We start from the raw sequence: 19,891 nt of genomic DNA on the forward strand, positions 1-19,891 counted from the left end.
TCATTAAGGCCTCCTGTATGTACTGGTCGAATTTGAGGTGAATTGGAGTTACCCCCAAGGAGGAGTTCGCTCTAGAAAAAAAAAGAAAAATGGGCAAAATCTGACACTCAACGCAAAATAGCTCACTTCCTGTTGGGTTTGGAATGTGGCTGTCACTGACTTTTTTGTTCAGCCTGATGTGCTGCATATGTGTACCAAATTTGGTAGATACACCCCCTGTCCAAAGTTGTAGGACAGGTTCTACTTTATTTGAATGAGAAAGTGTCCTAAAACTTTTGACAGGGGGTATAAAGTCAAGGGGAAAAAAATGAAAAGAAGTTCCCACTTGATATTTCTTATACATTAACTATTGAAAGTTTGCTGAATTATACCTTCATATTATCATTACTTTCCAACTTACAAGCTCTTGAAGTGCATGGGGTGGGTCAATTTGCCTTTTTTTTTCTAGCATTTCTGACCTTCATACCTTAGTAAGTACCGAAGATACACTGAAAAAAAAGACAGAGTTCTATATTATGTTCATAAACAATCTAAACCTAAAGTCTTGTTTTTGTGCTGCAACAAATTTTCTCTATAACCAACTTTGAGCATCAACATCATTGGATGTATCATAGTTTTACTCGTAAAATTGTGCCTATTTATTGTTTTTGACACAGAGTCAAAGAAGCAAGCATTAGTACCATGGATTTGTTTTCTGTTTTCTGAGAATTCACTGGAGAAAACTTTAAAAAGTGCATTTTGGGTAAACTTTGAAGCCTTATATCAGCATGTGTGACAGATGGTTGGTCAGAACAAGTTACAGCAAAAGATCAGCATCTTCCAGACATGATTCCTTCTGTGTTTAGATTCTATTTACATAAGGAATGGTTGAGACCAAGATGATACAGAGTCATTGTTGTTTACAATATAAAACAGGTCTACAACAGACAGACAACAAATCTACAGAACAAGAACTGAACACCATCAGAGAGGAACTGAAAAACATGTAAATAAACACTGAAAGCTGTAACCTGGTTTGATCAATGGGATTTTTAAAGCTATTAAATTATATCTCCATTTCACAGCCAGAAGCAGCAATCATGAGTGCTGCAATATGCGTGTACTAGAAAATAGTTTTCATACAGAATAAATCATGTCTGGAAGATAATCTTGGTATCAAACGTTGGTACAAACTAGACGAGCCCCCAGTAGAGGGCAGAACCACGCCCATGCATGATACTCTGTATCAATTTTGATCATCCTACGTGTATCCCTTCCTACTTGATCTGCTGACCTGTAACTCCACAACTGAGCAGGGGACCTTAGACTGATCTTCAGTGCCAAGTTTGATTATCCTGACTTCAGCACTTGCAGAGATATCTGACCGGACATAGCCATCCACATACATACTTACCCAGCCAGATACCGAAGCGAATGCAGTAACCCTGCTGACGTACGTCAGGCGTGGTTAATGAGACATTTCATTTGCTATAACTGGTTCTGACCAACCACCTATCACACATGCTGGTATGAGTGTTGAAGGTTTCCTCAAAATCCACTTTTTTTTTTTTAGAACTTCTTATACCAGTTCAGGCTACCAGTGCTTGTTTCTATGACTCCATGTCACCAACACTAAACTGGTGCAGTTCTGCATTTAACACTATGATTTATTTGATGATGCTGATGCTCAGGGTTGTTTTTAGAAAAAGTAAACACATGATTTCAGCTTTGGTGACTCCAAGAGTGGATGTAAAATTAATTTGGTTGCAGTTTTTTAACAGAACTCAGTTTTGTTTAAGAAACTTTAGAGTTTCACATGTCTATACATGTCTGTAACTGATGAAGTTATGAGGCTCAGAAATGATGGAAAAAGTCAATCAAATAGTGCATAATTTCAATCTATTGTAATTTGAGGGCCTGTAACTCTGAAAATATTCATACTATGAAGGTAACATTTGGCGTAGCTTCATTAAATATATTATATGTGACATTTTTGTACATAGAAAACAGCTGATGATTCAAGGGGAACTGCTGGTGGATTTTTCATGGAAGTCCTTTTGCTTCCTGGTAGGCTTTATCAGTGATTTTTTTTAAACTTATTTTCTCCAAAGCTGTGTGTGGTTCTGGTTTTAGCTTGTAAAATCTGGGTCCATCTTTTACTTTGGTGTGCATTTGTAAATATGCAGTAACTGCAGTAATGTCATTTCTCAATTAGACCGCAGTTCTTGCTACTCTGTAGTCATTTCGGTGACATCCAGGCATTTATTTTGGTTCTAAAGAGACTAAGCGCTTTCAAAAGGGTCCCCATGTGTAAAATCATAAGTCAAATATGATTTTTGTTTTTAAAATAGGTGTCTTTGGTCCAAAATAAGGCTTAAAAAATGTTGTCCCCCACAGTTATACCTCAGCACAGACATGAGTGTCTTGGTTTTTCACTGCTGGTTTGGCTGTTAAACAAGAGAAAATTAGATTTCTAAGTGTTCAGTGTTTCTTATAACAACTCTGATGTGACCTTGTTCTTTTGTTTTCCCCGTCTTGTTTCCCATAAACTCCAGATGATATGTCTAAGTCGGCTGATTCAGCTGCGGTCCCACTTCTGCTTCTGTCACAACCAGAAACCGACAGAGGTGAAGCCAAAGCAGCGTTTTCCCATCAGCTAAAGAGGAATCATCAGAAAACCTTCCTATCTTCCCAGTCGGACAGACAATCCAGCTCGAGTTTCCACAACAATGACAGAACCACTGATGGTCACCGTAATGAGGTCAGAAAGGGGAATTTGACACATCAGGACGTAGAAAGTCAAAGTAAAGAGGAACCTCAGCAGAAAGAGGATGAAAACTTCCACCTTCCCAGAAGCAGCCCAGTCATCTCCAGACGACACAAGTCTGTCACCTGGACCGGAGGAGGAACCGATAACCCCACAAGGTACGTACATCCACAATAGTGAACAAAAGTTTAAATACACCTCTGAGGTTATTATGACTCCGATAACTCTTGTTTTTCCATGATAAAATCTTTAACAGACACACGTTTTTGTCACAATAAAACAATCTTGAATTTGATAGGTTTTTTTTTAAAATAAATTAATCAGAGGCCTTATGGAAATATGATAAAACCTGCTGGGTCAAAAACATACATATAGCAACTTAAATGATCAGTTTTGGTGATGTAGAAAGGTGTGTTAATCAGATTTTCTTAGTGGTGTGACCACTTATGTTCTTATCAGTTATTACAGTCGACTACAGCTGGTGACTCCGCTGAGCCATTTTAATTAGGGCCCATTTGATCCACTCATTAGACTCAAATACAGCAGTGGGAAAGCTCAGCAAAGATCTGAAAAAGCATATTGTTGGCTTAAACAAGTCAAGAAAGTCACTTGAAGCCATTTCAAAGCAGCTTCAGATCCCCAAATCGTGTGTGCTAACAATTGTTTATAAGTACAAAACGTATGGTACGGTTGTGTTACTGCCGTGATGCAGACAGGAAGAAATTAAAAGAGAAGAGAAAGAGGCAGTAGGAAGAAGGTAGAAAAAAGGTAGGAACATTTGCAAACATGTAAAAACTACACATAAATGAAAAACCTAAATCTGGTAAAGGCATATAGTGCTATATATGCAATATGTACACTAAACAACTCTAATACAGTATGATTAAAAAAAAGAGACTGACTCTTTACTTTGACTCTTTGTCCACCAGATGGAACCACAGAAAAGCCTTCTAAAATCGTCCACATGGTGTAGTTTGGCTTTAACTGACTTCAGGGAGAAATTGTCCAACACACTTCAAAACACAAAAAAAGATTGAAAAAAACTTTTTTTTTCTGTTAAAATGTAATTACACAGCTGAATGTAAACATCGTTAGTATGTTTTGTTTCTCATGAAATCCCAGATTAAGCTGTTTATAGGCACCGCACTTCCTTAATGAAAGTCTGTGTTTGACGTTTCTGATACTTGATGCACTTGAAGAATGAGGAACTGGCATAATAAATGAAGAGAATTCGCTGGATTTAGATTTTTTGCGCTGTGGGTTTAATACTTCACTTTAAAAAGGAAGAACGGGGAATTTCAATTTCTGCTGAAAACCAGTAAGTCAAACTATTTTTAATGTCACCCTAAGCAAAACCTATGTTGTTTTTTCATCGATTTCTTTCTTATCCTTACTTAAACTTGCGACTCAGTTTAAAATGATTCTTCTCATACCATTTTCTTCACGTCATCAACATGTGGACTTTGAACTTTCATTAAATTCTCATAAAAAACCTGCAAGTCAACCAACTTTGAAGCTATGTTTGAACGACATCTCAAGAGTTATTAAAGATGAAAACTGAAATATTTACAGTTTTTGTCATCATACCATTGATTAAAAATCTGCAATATTGGATAAGTAGCTCAAAAAGTCTCTGATTATGTGTTAAATTGTGAAAAAAAGATGTAAGTCCCATTTTTGAGCAAACATTACAAAAAAATGATAATGCAGAAGTCATTAATATGAATTATTTTGTCACAAAAATTAACAAAAAAAGTTATTTTTGTTTAATTTGGGTAACTGATTGAGCATTTGTGATAAGTTCTACCACAGAAACAAAAATATTGCGAGGTAGTCTTATCAAAATACGAGATAAGATAAGATGGCCCTAAGTGAGGAAATTTGCAAATAGAAGTAGACTTTTAAAATGATTTAATGAAAGAATGACAAATAACTGTGAAACTTTTCTTATTAGTTCCTGAGATGTTGTCGTTCAAACAATGTCAAATTTCAATGTGTAAATAAAAAAGGTGCTGAAAGTGAGTTGACGGACAGTTTTTAAAGCAAAAAATATCTTGAAACGTATTTGATACATAAGAGAAAAAAATTCACAGATACCATTTTAAATAACGAGTTTATGATAAAAAAAAAAAGTCAAGCAGAAAGCCCCTTGATGACTTTGACTTTGATGTCATAACCCATATGTTCTTTTGCGACTAAAGTGTAATATTATTTCTTCTAGGTCGAATTCTCCATCTGCTGCCTCTCTGGATCATAATTTGCAAGATCCGGGATCCAAACTGAGCTCTTGTCTTCGCTCAGTTTCAGTCCAGGAGGATGAGAAGCAGCGCTGCACTTCTGTATCGTCGAATCTGAACCACCTCCTGACGGACAACTGCCTTCCCGACGGTGGACAACAGGGCTTGGAGGAGGAACGAGTAGGGCTTCAGTCACCAGGTAAAACTGATTTTATTATGACTGGTTGGTCTACTGAAACTATAATTTGCTTCCTGCGTGGTTTATGTAGGTAAAGAAACATAAAAGCTGTCGTTATTGCTGCAGAAAAGTCGGAAGTTGCCACCATGGATAGCCTGCTATCCTACAACTGTTCAGTTTTCTGTAATCGAATCATTGAAACACGTGTCTTGTCACAAAAAACAATTGTGCATTTTGGTTCTTTTATATATTTACAACAAATCCTTTTTTTAAAAAAAAAAACTTGCTGGGTCCAAAATATACATACAGCAGTTGTCACATTTGATTAAATGTTCTTCAGCCATTTTCACCACAGTTCGGTTCTTTTGGTTTCCATCAACCAGCTCCTGGTTTATCTTTGACTCCTCTAGACAGAATCAGTTCAACTAAATTTTTCATCTTTCCGACTCAGATGTTTTTCTTCATCAGTTCACAGGTTCTTAATGGGCTTAAGTCAGGACTTTGGGAAACCAGTCTAGAACCTTCATTGTAGACTGATTGAACCATTTCTTTACCACGTCTGATGTGCTTGGGCTCATTGTCTTGTAGAAACATCCAACTGCATCCAAGTCCTCCAAACTGTTTGATCAAGTCACAATCAAGCATTTGTACAGTTTAGTTTTTGTATTATGTTCAAATGAAGGTGTGATGTATGATGAGTGTGTTTAGCATTTCTGAATTTTTGGAATATTACGAGAAACGAATTTAGGTCTCTTTCAAACAGTATTCCCAACGTATCTACAATAGTTAACCAACAGAAACAACCACACAATGGTGGTTTAATTCCACAGTGCGTGCTCGCTTGAGTTTCAACGGCTGAGTCGCATTGTCTCAGTATGTTGCTTCACCGTCCATATTGTCATCACTGTCTGCAGCAAAATCTTCACCATTGTCGAAATAACTGTCAATGTAGTCATCCTGAAGAATGTGGAAGCTCCAGTTCCTCAGAGCATGATACTGCCACCACCATGCTTGGTGTGTTTGGTGTTCTTGGGGTTAAAGGCCTCATCTTCTTTCCTGCAGACATATTTCTGGTCGTTGTGGCGAAGTCAATTTTTGTTTCATCTGCTTTGTACTTCGCCAAAACTGATGGCTCCAAATGACTTTCTTCACTTGTTCAAATCAATGATTTGCTTTTTCAGATCTTTCTTTGCTCCTCAGACTTTCTCACTGTAGTGTTTGTGGCTGTGGATCTAATCAGTGATCCTTTTTAAATCAGCTTAGAGGAGTCATCAGCTGTAGTCAATTTTTTATCAATTATGAAAAAGTTAAGAGACCAAGGCACTAAAAAAATTACAAACACAACTTTCATCACTACCAGAACTTATAATTTAAGTTGATGTATATATATATATATACACACGTGGACAAAATTGTTGGTACCCCTCAGTTAAAGAAGGAAAAACCCACAATTCTCACTGAAATCACTTGAAACTCACAAAAGTAACAATAAATAAAAATTTATTGAAAATTAAATAATCAAAAACAGCCATTACTTTTGAATTGTTGATTAACAATTATTTAAAAAAACAAACTAATGAAACAGGCCTGGACAAAAATGATGGTACCTCTATAAAAGATTGAAAACTATTTGACCAGAGTGACATGATTAACTCAGGTGTGTCATTTAATTGACATCACAGGTGTTTCCAAACTCATAATCAGTCAGTCTGCCTATTTAAAGGGAGACAAGTAGTCACCCTGCTGTTTGGTGAAAAGGTGTGTACCACACTGAACATGGACAACAGAAAGCGAAGGAGAGAATTGTCCCAGGACATCCGAAAAAAAATTATAGACAAACATCTTAAAGGTAAAGGCTATAAGACCATCTCTAAACAGCTTGAAGTTCCTGTGACAACAGTGGCTCATATTATTCAGAAGTTCAAGACCCACGGGACAGTAGCCAACCTCCCTGGACGTGGCCGCAAGAGGAAAATTGATGACAAATTGAAGAGACGGATCGTTGGAATTGTATCCAAAGAGCCCAGAGCAACCTCCAAAGAAATTAAAGGTGAACTCCAAGGCCAAGGTACATCAGTGTCAGATCGCACCATTCGTCGTTGTTTGAGCCAAAGTGGACTTCATGGGAGACGACCAAGGAGGACACCACTGCTGAAAAAAACTCATGAAAAAGCCAGACTGGAATTTGCAAAAATGCATGTTGACAAGCCACAAAGCTTCTGGGAGAATGTCCTTTGGACAGATGAGACCAAACTGGAGCTTTTTGGTAAGGCACATCAACTCTATGTTCGTAGACTCAAAAACCAAGCATACGAAGAAAAGAACACTGTCCCTACGGTGAAACATGGAGGAGGCTCAGTAATGTTTTGGGGCTGCTTTGCTGCATCTGGCACAGGGTGTCTTGAAAGTGTGCAAGGTACGATGAAATCTGAAGACTATCAAGGCATTCTGGAGAGAAATGTGCTGCCTAGTGTCAGAAAGCTTGGTCTCAGTCGCAGGTCATGGGTCTTCCAACAGGACAACGATCCAAAACACACAGCCAAAAACCCCCAAGAATAGCTGAGAGAAAAGCGTTGGACTATTCTAAAGTGGCCTTCTATGAGCCCAGATCTGAATCCCATTGAACATATGTGGAAGGAGCTGAAACATGCCATTTGGAGAAGACACCCATCAAACCTGAGACAACTGGAGCTGTTTGCTCATGAGGAGTGGGCCAAAATACCTGTTGACAGCTGCAGAACGCTCATTGACAAATACAGAAATCGTTTAATTGCAGTGATTGCCTCAAAAGGTTGTGCAACAAAATATTAAGTTATGGGTACCATCATTTTTGTCCAGCCCTATTTCATTAGTTTGTTTTTTTAAATAATTATGTTAATCAACAATTCAAAAGTGATGGCTGATTTTGATTATTTAATTTTCAATAAATTTTTATTTATTGTTACTTTTGTGAGTTTCAAGTGATTTCAGTGAGAATTGTGGGTTTTTCCTTCTTTAACTGAGGGGTACCAACAATTTTGTCCATGTGTGTATATGTATATTTTTGACCCAACAGATGTAATCATTTCCAGAAGACTGATGACAATTTTCTGAAAGAACCAAAATACATGATTGTTTATTGTGAAGATTCATGTGTTTGAATATTTCCGTCATAGAAAGTTCAGAGTTCTAGGAGTCATTGGAAACTCAAGTACAGCTTATAAATACACTCTGCGATTTTTTTCATATCCAATGTTAACTGAATTAAGAAACCCAGAGGAGCATTCCACTGGAATCTTCTTGTAGACCAATTGTTTTATGCACTACTCACTAAGTTTTTTTTTTTTTCAAAAATCAGTGTATAAGTATCACCAGAAACCATTTCATTCAGCTGTACTTTTGCATGTATTTGTGTTTTCAGGCCTCTCTACCACAACACAAAACAACAAAGAATGGCGGTGCAGTGAAATCCCAGATTTCTCTGCAGACATCTTTAAGACCAGCGGTGATTTGGACAAGGTAACTTTTATCAAATAGCATTTAGCAAATGCGGTGAAACATATACTTTCATATTCTCAATGATCATTATGTTGGTGCTGGTTAAAACCTCTTTGGAGGCACCAAAACCTGCTCTATGCAGGACAAACCCTTCACTGAACACTTGGCTGTCAGGAACATGAGACATTATTAGACAGAGGAAAGGTGTTAACTGTCCTCAACAGTACTGATGATAAAGATGGCAAACTGTTTCACCACCGTTTGTACAAATGTCTGCAGGAAAATGCTCATTTCATCGTGGTGGACATGGTGCTGGAGGTGCTGGAAGGAGCCAAATGGTCTCTGAGCTTCGGTCGACGGACCTCCAACACGAATAAACACTGCGACATTTGCACACAGACTCACAAAAATTCTGCTCAGGAAACTATACCACGCAGACAGATATGTAAAATATACAGACGCACTAGAAACTACAGCGTATGGGACGCCGAAAGAGAAAACAACAAGCGGCGATGTTCAGACGAAGATGCAAAGACGGTGAAACAAATTCAGGAGGAAACAGGAAGTGAGGAGACGAAACATCCCGTAAAGACTCTCTCTGTCCTCTCCACCGACAGCGGATTTGAGGGTAAAAAGATTTTCTGTTTGTTGTTCTACTGAAAATCTCATGACATCATAAAATTACCCAAATAGTTTCTATTGTGGAAGTTCAGCGATGTCGACAGAGGATGAGGAGGCAGACACAAAGAGACACACTGGAGACTCAGACGATTTAGGTTGTGAGTAATGTTCACTGATAGAAGGAGAAATGACACGGACAGAGCAGCAGTACATGCAAGCAACACCAGCATTTCTTCTGAGGATTCGCTTTTATCTATGGGAATATATTGTAGTTGGTAGAAGGTCAGATTTAGATACAGACCAATATGGAGACAACCACTCTGCTTATGAAAAAAAATGCTCCTCTCAAAACAAGAAAAAAATTATTTATTTCAAGGAACTTTTAGCTTGAAATAAGTGAAAAAATAATCTGCTAGTAGAACAAGTGAAAATGGCTTGGTGAGATTTCTTGAAATAAGATATGATATTTAGAATATTGAGATCTTAAAATTAGCCGAAAAACTTCTTTTAAACCATATTTTACCAGGATTGTCAAGCTTAGGTGTCTTAAAATAAGTTAGACATGCTAAAAAAATGTATTTTTTCACTCAATAGGTTTTTGCTTTCATGTAACCTCCTAATTTGAGATGTAATAAACTTATTTTAAGTTTTCTTGTAAAATACAACTCAAAACAAGATTATGTCAAGATTGTTTGACTGAACAAGATATTTAAGATGCGTTGTCTTAAAACAAGTCCCTCTATGTTGCTAAATGTCACTTGTTAGGTGAATTTATCTCAAATCAAGTGGGATGAGACATTTTGACTAAAAGCAAGACAAATAGACTTGGTAAGATTCTGAGTTTTTGTAGTGTAGTCATACAGAACAGATAATGTCTGATCTCCTGCAGCGTCTGCCTGTCTAAAGGCCTTTATGACCTTAGAAAGGGGGAAGAATCATTTTTCCTTCACAAATTGCTCACCATGATCATATTCATGTTTTAGCAGCCTGTGACCAAGAAATGTAGACTTTGCTTCTCTGTCAGTGGCCTAAAACTTTAACTGAATGTGGAAAAATGGCCAAAACCAATAAAAATACCCATGTTTAGTGAACCATGGCTATTTTTATTGTAGAGTAGACACGTGGTATTTAAGTTAACCTATTTTATTAAATTAATTTAAATTTTTTTTTACAAATATTGAAAAAAAGACATTTAAACAGGTGGATAGAAATGTAAAAACACCTGCATTTTCATGTATAAGAGACTGACTGATTGGTTTTTGAGAGATTACAAACAGTGATTTGTTATTTTACATTTTGTGACCATAACATGTCTAAAATTAAAAACAAAAACAGTTATTTCATGGATATTTGCTGCCATTTTCATAATTCTTAAGCCTATTTCTTTCTGGCATCCTTGCTTTTCATGTATAAGAAACCAACTCATTGGTTTTTTGAGAGAATTTTTCTTTTTGCAGATTTTTAATGACTACAGGCGAAAATTTCACAGTTATTACTGAGTTTAAATCAGAAAAAAACATGATTTCACAGAAATTTACACAATTTAGTTTCGAAACAAAATATGTCAGTGTTTTTAAATGTTACAGATTGTTCCAGTTGTTGCAAAATTACAGATAATATCTGGTAAAATCACAGAAAAAAGTATTAAATTAAATGTTGACGTTGACCAAAGTAGCAAAAGTCAACATTTTTACAAACAGTACTTTCTTCTTCTCCATTTTGCTTCTATAATATGACTGTAATTAGCGAAGAAAAATCATTGTTACAGATATTTGCAGTTATTTTCATAATTCTGAAGTGTACTTCCTTCTAGCATCCTCGTGTTTCATGTATATGAAACTGGCTTATTGGTTTTTCAAGAGAATCTTTCTTTTTTGTCTTTAATTTAATAGATTTTTAACCACTACATGTGATATATTTGGATTCAAGTGTTCAAAATGTTCCCATCTTTTTGAAAAGCTCATACAGAAACGCATTAAGACTCGCTGTATTCTCTTAAAGTTTCATTTTGTATTTTCAGACTGTGGAGTCGATGCCACACTGATGCACAGAGATTCAGTCATAAAGTAAGAAAAACAACCATTTTTAGTTACTGCAGATCTGTATGTTTCTGCAGAGTTGAGTTAATCCACAGTTTCCCATAATGCAGTGCAGAGTTTCTGGCCCAGCAGCTGGTGTTGGAGTTCAAGAGGAGCTGGCTTCCCTCCAAGGAGCTTCAACGAGGACGTCAGAGCCTTCGCAGTTCACTTCAGGAGGTCAGAAAACACAGATCACCTCTCAAAGCTGCATTTATCCAACATGTGGGAGACACAGCTGGGACAAATCTAAAAAAGAAAAAAACAGACAGATGAAAGCAGCTGATGATAAAGAGGATTTATTGGAGGATCCTGTGGATAATGTTTACCTCACAGGTTAAAATGACATGTTTCTGACTGTAGACTGGAGAGTCTTTTTTTTTTGGAGTAAAAAATGAGCTCAGAGTGAAGAAAAATGACCCATATAATCTTCTCGGGGCTCAAAGTACTACTGAAGATGACATTGTACAAAAATCACAGAAAAACTAAACTAATTGACATGTTTGCTCAGACAAAAAAAAACAACATTTTACATAGTTTACCCTCTTTTTTGACATAAAATTACAAATAATATCTCATAAAGCTACAGTAAAGCTGTATTAATTGCTCCTGCTGACAGGTTTTGAAAAATTGACAATATTTTGTCGATGAAGTTCAACATAATAGGGATGTCAGACGTCGTCTTTAACAGCTGTTAATATGAATAAACATCCTGGATATAAACACAAACATTTCTCTTCCTGGTGATGCTGCCAGTTGCCGGGTAACGGAGGCGTGGCGGTGAGCAGCGGCAGCCTGACGGAGGAGATCCGGATGAGGACCAGGATGAGAGGATCCCTGAACTGGGCTCCACCTCGATTCCAGATCATCTTCACCGTCCAGCCGACACACAGGTCAGAAATACAAAACACCAAGCACCGACCCAGGCAGCAGAAACATGTCTCCCTGCTGCTCATTAAAGCAGCTCGTCGTGTCTTTTCCAGACGCAGTGAAGTTGTGGCTTTGCAGCACTTCCTGTGTGCAGGTTGTGGGACGGAAGTGGAGCCCAGTGAGTATCTGATAAATGACATCATTATGAAATGTCTCAACCTTAAATTTTTAAATGAGTCACATAATTTGATATATCTAATCTGCCTATGAACACTCCCTGAATCCCTGTAACGCTAAATAATCATCACACAATTAAGAAAATTCTAAAATATATGAGGAGTCGGTGATTGTCCGTTTAATTTCATATTGTAAAACACATGAAATAAAATGCTTAGAATGAACTCAAATAGAGAAAAAATGAAAGCATTTAAAGGAAAACATAAAAATTGTTTATTGGAAATGGAAAGTGAACTTGAAACTGGAGAAAATACGTTTGTTCTTCAGGTACAGACTAATAAAAAGTGTCTTTCCCTGCTGACAGGATACATCAAGAAGCTGCGATACTGTGACTACCTCGGCAGGTACGCAGAATAATGTGTTACTGCATCAATAATATTACATGAATACAGATACTGTGACCTGATAATCAGCTGATTTCATTTAATTTGTCAGGTATTTCTGTGACTGCTGCCACAGCGGCTCTGAGGCGGTGATTCCTGCTCGAGTTCTGTCCTGCTGGGACTTTGGCAGGTAACAAAATCCCAGAAAAAACACAGATTTACAACCATGGAGACGAACGGCACAGTGATAGAGCCACAGAATGATGATTCCTGCTTGAAATTATAACATTTCTGCCCAAAACATCGATAAAATGACCACAGAAGGCACAAAAGGAACAGAAAAAGATGGAAACTGGAGACAGAAATGACTAAAAAGAGATTCACACCCAGATGCCAAAGACTGAAAAGACACAGGAATTATCACAAAAAGATACAATAATAACCAGAAAGAGATGAGAACAATTCATTACGAATGGTAAAGACTAAAATGAGTGTAATGTGAACAGAAATAGATATAAAATAGTTGAAAGCAGACACTAAACAACCATAAAAAGGTACTAAATAACCAGAGAGAAGCAAACAAACCACAAAATGTGGAACTCCATCGATACTGTATTCTGTTTATATATTATATTTCCTTTCTATTAAATTAGAAAAATGTACTTTAGTGTTGCAGTATACAAAGTTCAGATTTAAAGGCAACATTTCTGCAGTAGAGAGATTATTATGATCTTAAATTACACAATTTTAATTATTAAATATTAATATATTTACAGTATTTTCCTGTCTTTGTTACATTACTTGCCTGTCAATTATTATTATTATTATTATTATTATTATTATCATCATCAATAATAATAAACTTTTCATGAAAAGGATTTGACTTTCGACTTGAATCTTGTAGTATTTAAAAATGACCACATTTTTACAGGTATTTCACGGAAACATTTCTGTAGTGGAAATTTTTATCATATTAAATTACAGAAGTTTCATTATAAATAATAATATATTTACAGTATTTTTGTCCATTTTTTGTTGATTTAGAAGAATATTATGTTTATATATTTATATCTTTTTAAAAAACTTTTTTATGAAAATGATTTTCTCGAATTTTGCAGTATTTAAAATATCACATTTTGCATGTTTTTCAGTCCAACATTTCCAGAATAGATAGATTTTATCATATTAAATTACACAATTTTCATTACAAATACTGCTATATTTACAGTATTCTTTTGTTTTTGCTAATAAAGATATAACATTTATATATTTGTCCTCTGTTTTAATAATAATGATAATATATGAATAGTATTTCCTATTGTTTTTAATTGATATAGTTTCAAACATTTTTCATATATTTTAAAGATAATTTTTCATGAAATTTCACTAATAAGAGGCTCTAGTTGTTTATTAGCTATAATGTGTAATGTCGTTGCTTGTGTTCTTTTTTGATTTCCAAAAATCCTCATTTTAAGCGTTGCTTTATCAAATAAACATTTTTTTCCAGCAAGCAAACCCGACAGATTTTTTAAAAACATTTTTTTACATGTTACAGTATTTTTATGTATTACTATTATTATTTTTATAGTTATTATTTTTATTTTATTATTTTTTTTTTTACAGCTTATAGTCACATTAGAGTCTGCTCCACATTATATCTTATTAATTTAAACACTAATATTACTGACATTTATACAGTCGGAGGGCTTGTTATTCTTCTACTACAACTAGCCACTTGTTGTTATTTTGGATAAATATATCATAAAAAAATATGTTTTTACACAATAGCTAAGGTTGCAATTGTATTAAAATAGAGTCAGTTATTTGCATTCTGATGCTAAAAAGAAGAAAATAAAAAATATATAAATTTTGATATTATTCACTGTAGCAGATGTTTTCATTGCTGTCTAGTAATACTCGTGTTGTTATTAGATACTCGGTGAGCGACTTCTCCAAGCAGCTGCTGGATTCAGTCTGGAATCAGCCGCTGTTTGACCTGAACTGTGTCGGTAAAACGCTGTACAGCCGAGTGAAGGAGCTGGACAAGTTCAGGGTGAGTTGAAGCCGGATTTTTTGGACTTTACAATAACTATTCATGCACATATATATAAGCATTAGGTTCATATATTGTGCTATTATAACATCACTCATAAACACACAAGTACAGATGCATGCAGAGAAAACATAAAATAATCACCAGAAAGGACGAAATGAAAGCTTAAAATCAAAACATCCAAACAATAAATGAACATTACCAGAGTGTGAAGGTTTTTCTATTCTGAAAGTAGCATTATTTACACAGTACCTTTAATAAACAGGTTACAGAACACTTCAGAAAGACAAAAAGCAATGGAGACAAATACTGACTGATGTAGGAGTATTTCTGACTAGTTTCTGGCCTGTTTTTGACGTGTTTTGGATCCAGTTTAGGTCGGGTTTAGAAACTGGTTTTTGACCTGTTTCCACCCTGTGTTGCATCTGGTTTAGACTGGCTTCAGATCAAGTTTAGGTGTGTTTTAAGATCTTTTTCAGACCTAGTTTAAGATCTTATTTCCGGCCTTTACTGACTTGGTTTTTCAGAACTGGCTCAGACTGATTCTAGACCTGGCTTTGAACAGATTTAGGACCTTTTTTGACTGTTTTCTGGCCTGTTTCTGACTTGCTTTTGGACCTGATTTAGACTGGTTTCAGACCCAGTTTAGGTGTTATTTAGAAGCTTTGTTTACCAGGTTTTCAATCTGATTTCAGACCTGTATTGGGCCTAGTTTAGATTGGTTTCAGACCAGGTTTAGGTCTGCTTTAAGGTTTGTTTAAAGGACTAGATGTTGCAGTCCCTGGTGTTTGCACCACTTCTAATTTGGGAGTTCTGGATGGCTGCCATGTCTGTGAAACACTAGAATGCATTGCAGTCTTACACACACAAAATTTGACTGACTTTGACCTTGTATTTGACCTGGTTTAAGAACCAGGCTATGATCTTATTTCAGACCTTTTTGGACTTTTTCGTTGACCTGGTTTCAGACCTGAGTTAGAGTATTTTCAGGCCCGGCTTGGGACTGATTCTGGGCCTTATTTGACTGGTTTTTGGCCGTTATTGGCCTGGTTTTAGTTCTGTTTTGGACCTGATTGAAATTGGTTGCAGACATGTTTTATTTAGGACCTTTGCTTGACTGGTTTTTGGCCTGTTTTAGACCAGGGTTAAACTGAATTCCGACCCGACTTAAACTTTGAACTTGTGTAAGATATTTTTAGGCTGGCTTCAGACCTAGTTAAAGTCTGATTTAAGATCTTATTTTTATAGCTTTCTGGCCTGGTGTTTGACCTTTTATAGGCTAATTTTAGGCCTGGTTATGGACGGATTTAGGAGCGTTTTTGACTGGTACCTGGTCTGGATTTTGAACTGGTTTCAGACCAGGTTTAGGTCTAAGATCTTTTTTGACTGACTTTTGGCCTGGTATCTGACCTGGTTTATGACCCAGGCTAAGATCTTATTTCAGACCTCTTTTATCTGGTTTTTGACCTGATTTCAAACCTGGTGTGAAACTGATTTACAGTGTTTTTTTATTTTATTTAATTAATTTATTTATTTACTAGTTTCTGGCCTCTTTTTGGCCCGTTTTAGCCCAGTTTTGGACATGTTTTAGACAGTTTCAGACCAAATTTCGGTCGGATTTAAGATCTTTTTTGCTGGATTTTTCTGACCTGGTTGTAAACCTGCTTTCAGGCTGGGATTGGACCTGGTTTAGACTGGTTCCAACCAGGTTAAGGTCTGATTTATTGATCTTATTTGATTGACTTTTGACCTGGCTTTTGACATAGTTTCAGCCTTGGACTGATATAGGATCTTGTATGACTGGTTTCTGCCCTGGCTTTGACCTGCTATTAGACGTGTTTGAGCCTGATTTAAAGTGGTTTCAGACCCAGTTAAGGTCTGAGTTAGAATCTCTGATTTTAGACTCAGGTTAAGATCTTATTTTAGACCTCTTTTCTCTGGTGTTTGACTAGATTGCAGACCTGGTGTGGGACTGATTTAAGATGGTTTTTGATTGACTTTTGACCTGGCTTTTGACATAGTTTCAGCTTGGGACTGATATAGGATCTTTTATGACTGGCTTTTGGACTGGATTTTGAACTGGTCTCATTGCTGGTATAAGATTTATGCTAGTTTCAAACCCAGTTTAAGTCTGATTTAGGACATTTTTTAAACTGAAGATACAGTTCTTTCTGAGTCTGGTTGCACATATTGTAAAGATATGTTGATAGACTACAGCATGGAGAGAAAAAAAGATCACATACAAGCTGATAGACAACAAAAAGAAAGAAAAATAAATGAAGAAATACGTATAAAAGGACCAAGTGGAAGACAAACGCAGTGGCACACACTGTGAACTCTTTAGTCTGGAGTCTGTCTTGTTAACTTTTCTTTGTTCTGTCTTTTCCCTCTTTACACAAATGTTGAACTCGTCTCTTCATGTTTCCATCAGGAGCTGCAGGAACAATTGTTGTGCATCAAGAAGCTGCTGAAAAGCTGCAGATTATCTGAAAGGTACAACCCTCTGTTATCTTTAAAACATGGAATATGTCCTGGAATCATCTAAACTATCACCCCGTGAACATGAAATATTACTGTTTCTCGCAGAAAATATTATATTACTCTATCTTCTGTGAAAACATCAGGTGATTGTATGAGAATCTGTGCATTAACCTGCAGGCAAATGACAGTAAATTGATATTTTCATGGTAATTTTACAACATTTATGTCGGACTTGTCTCTGTGATAGTGTTGTTCCTAATTCCACCACGAGTCGGTGCCAGACTGCAATGCATGCTGGTGTTTCACAGACAAAGATGCTATCATGACATTAAAGCTCGTGTCCGGAGTTTCTGTTTGTTTTCAATTTATGTATCATTGTTTAACAAAGCTTAAATGTGTTAGTCTAGTTCGATACTATAATATAATGTTAGTATGACGCGATATGAAAATTTATTCCTGAACTCCGCCTTCCTCTCATAGACCCCCATGTTATTCCAAAAAGCGCCGGTTGCTGCCGACCAATCAAGTTCGAGCTTCAGCTTTGTCATGCTGTCAATCAACGGTTACGCGCACAGCAAGCAAGCCCATGCAGAGGTGGGCGAGCTACGCACTACGCAACCGCGCACACATTTGTTTTTCTGGTGGAGGAGAGAGCATCAGGGATCAGCAACTTCCAGAAAAGTTACCAATCTCACGGCTTGTCAGGCCAAGAGACTGCAGGATGTTTTTTGGCTCGGGGTGCTCGCGTCGCTCCCCGACCACGGCCCTCCATAGCCCGCCTGACGGCTTCGTTTAGATGCCCGACCTCTGGAGGAAGATGTTGGGGCGTCTGGGACATACTCTTCGTCAGAGGAGTCATGCAATTCTGAACTCTAGATAGAAATAAATAAACAATGTAACACATATACACGCGTAAATGCACTAAGTTTGATAAACAACGTCATCGAGAGGGAGTGTAATCACATATTGAAACTTTACTCGTTCGTCCTAGATTCATGTTATTTTGGTATTAGGACAAGTTAGACTCAATACAGAATTCTAACATAATTCCTTTATTATTTACTAAATGTAGAGGAGTGGAAACAGCAAAACAGGCAAGATGCTGCAGCACTTCTGTCATGTACTGCGCGCGTGCACAAATAAAGGGGCGAAATCAGAGGGAGGGACCAACAGTGTTTTGGGAGACGCTGCGATTCAAACTCCGGACACGAGCTTTAACTATCCAAGCTGAGAAGCCGTAAGCAGATTTAATATTAGTTTAGTTATTAATTATCAGAAGTATAAAACTGTATACTTAATACAAATAAAGTTTACTGAGATTTATCTGTTAAATCGGACGCTTTGACAAGTATCCAGACATCTCAGAGGATCATTCATCATTTGAGCCACAGTTCAAATATTTTTATTTTGCAGAAACACAGAACTTCATTTCTCTGAAACAATAAAAAAAAAAAAAAAGAAGAAGAGATGGAGGATGATGAGCGGTTGAAAAGAAGCAGGAACACAGAACACATGTGGTTCAGAGTGACTAAAGCAGTTGGTAATAAAAAAATACAAAGTCCAAGAGTTAAAGTACACAATAGATAGAAATGTGTTTCCGATAGGAGACTCTCACTGTAAAGTGATAGTATTGGGAGAATAGAGAATAAATTCATATATTAAACTACCCTGTCACCAGTGTTTCTTGCTGGAAAGTTAAAGAAAATGACCCCAAATTTCATAAAATGTCTAGAAAAAAGTGAAAGCAGATCACACAGAGCCAGGACTGACTAAAAAGAGGCGAAGAACAACAACAAGGTGCAAAACCAGAGCAAAAAGAGGCAAAAGACACAAAAAGGAACACTAAAACAAACTTGATGTCAGACCAAGTTTAGAGTCTAAGAACTTTTCTGGTTTCTTTCCTGCTCTTGACCTATTTTAGACCTATTTTTAGAGCTGGTATCTGACCTGGTTTGGACTGGTTTCAGACCCAGTTTATCTCTAATTTAGGACCTTTTATTACTAGTTTATGACTTGTATATGACTTTGTATCAGACCTAGTTTAGATCTGATTTAAGAATGATTTTGATGGTTTCTATCCTATTTTTTGACCTGTTTTACATCTCATTTTAGACCTGGTATCTGACCTGGTTTCAGACCCAGTTCAGGTGTAATTTAGGACCTTTTCTTACTACACTGACAGTCATTAAAAACTTTGAGACCATATTTTTCAACATAATTTTTATTTTGAAGTCCGAAACTGGACTTTCTTCATATGAATCATTTGTTTAGCATATTGGCATACAGAAACAAAAATCTAAAGTTTCAAGAATGATTTCAAAATAAAGAATTTCACAAAAGAAAACAGCACCTGCCAAACACAAAGTCACAACAGTCAATACCGAGTATGGCCTCCATTTGCTTCGATGCAGGCAGCAATCCGTCGGCGCATGCTTTGGACCAGGCTTCTGATTGTGGGTTGGGAACAGCCCATACGCCTGGCTACATCACTGCAGCTCAAACCGGCCTCCACCATACCCAGTGCCCGGAGACGTTGTTCATGTGATAGACGCGGCATGATGCTGTTCACTGGACTAACAATGGTGGCCTTTTT

At 36.7% G+C, this 19,891-nt stretch overlaps 1 protein-coding gene across 1 annotated transcript in view; it reads left to right on the top strand.

Annotated features, from left to right (window-relative positions):
- Positions 1-19,891, top strand: part of rubcnl (rubicon like autophagy enhancer) — a 29,838-nt gene that overhangs the window by 5,550 nt on the left and 4,397 nt on the right. The window contains exons 4-15 of the mRNA XM_022216924.2: positions 2,535-2,904; positions 4,968-5,182; positions 8,562-8,659; positions 8,918-9,266; positions 11,280-11,325; positions 11,409-11,514; positions 12,091-12,227; positions 12,318-12,382; positions 12,746-12,785; positions 12,877-12,954; positions 14,697-14,817; positions 17,249-17,310. Coding sequence (XP_022072616.2) covers positions 2,535-2,904; positions 4,968-5,182; positions 8,562-8,659; positions 8,918-9,266; positions 11,280-11,325; positions 11,409-11,514; positions 12,091-12,227; positions 12,318-12,382; positions 12,746-12,785; positions 12,877-12,954; positions 14,697-14,817; positions 17,249-17,310 — 1,687 coding nt within the window. The remainder of the gene's footprint in view (positions 1-2,534; positions 2,905-4,967; positions 5,183-8,561; positions 8,660-8,917; positions 9,267-11,279; positions 11,326-11,408; positions 11,515-12,090; positions 12,228-12,317; positions 12,383-12,745; positions 12,786-12,876; positions 12,955-14,696; positions 14,818-17,248; positions 17,311-19,891) is intronic.

Source organism: Acanthochromis polyacanthus, chromosome 14 (genome assembly GCF_021347895.1).
Source record: "Acanthochromis polyacanthus isolate Apoly-LR-REF ecotype Palm Island chromosome 14, KAUST_Apoly_ChrSc, whole genome shotgun sequence".
In the NCBI taxonomy this organism is placed as follows: domain Eukaryota; kingdom Metazoa; phylum Chordata; class Actinopteri; family Pomacentridae; genus Acanthochromis; species Acanthochromis polyacanthus.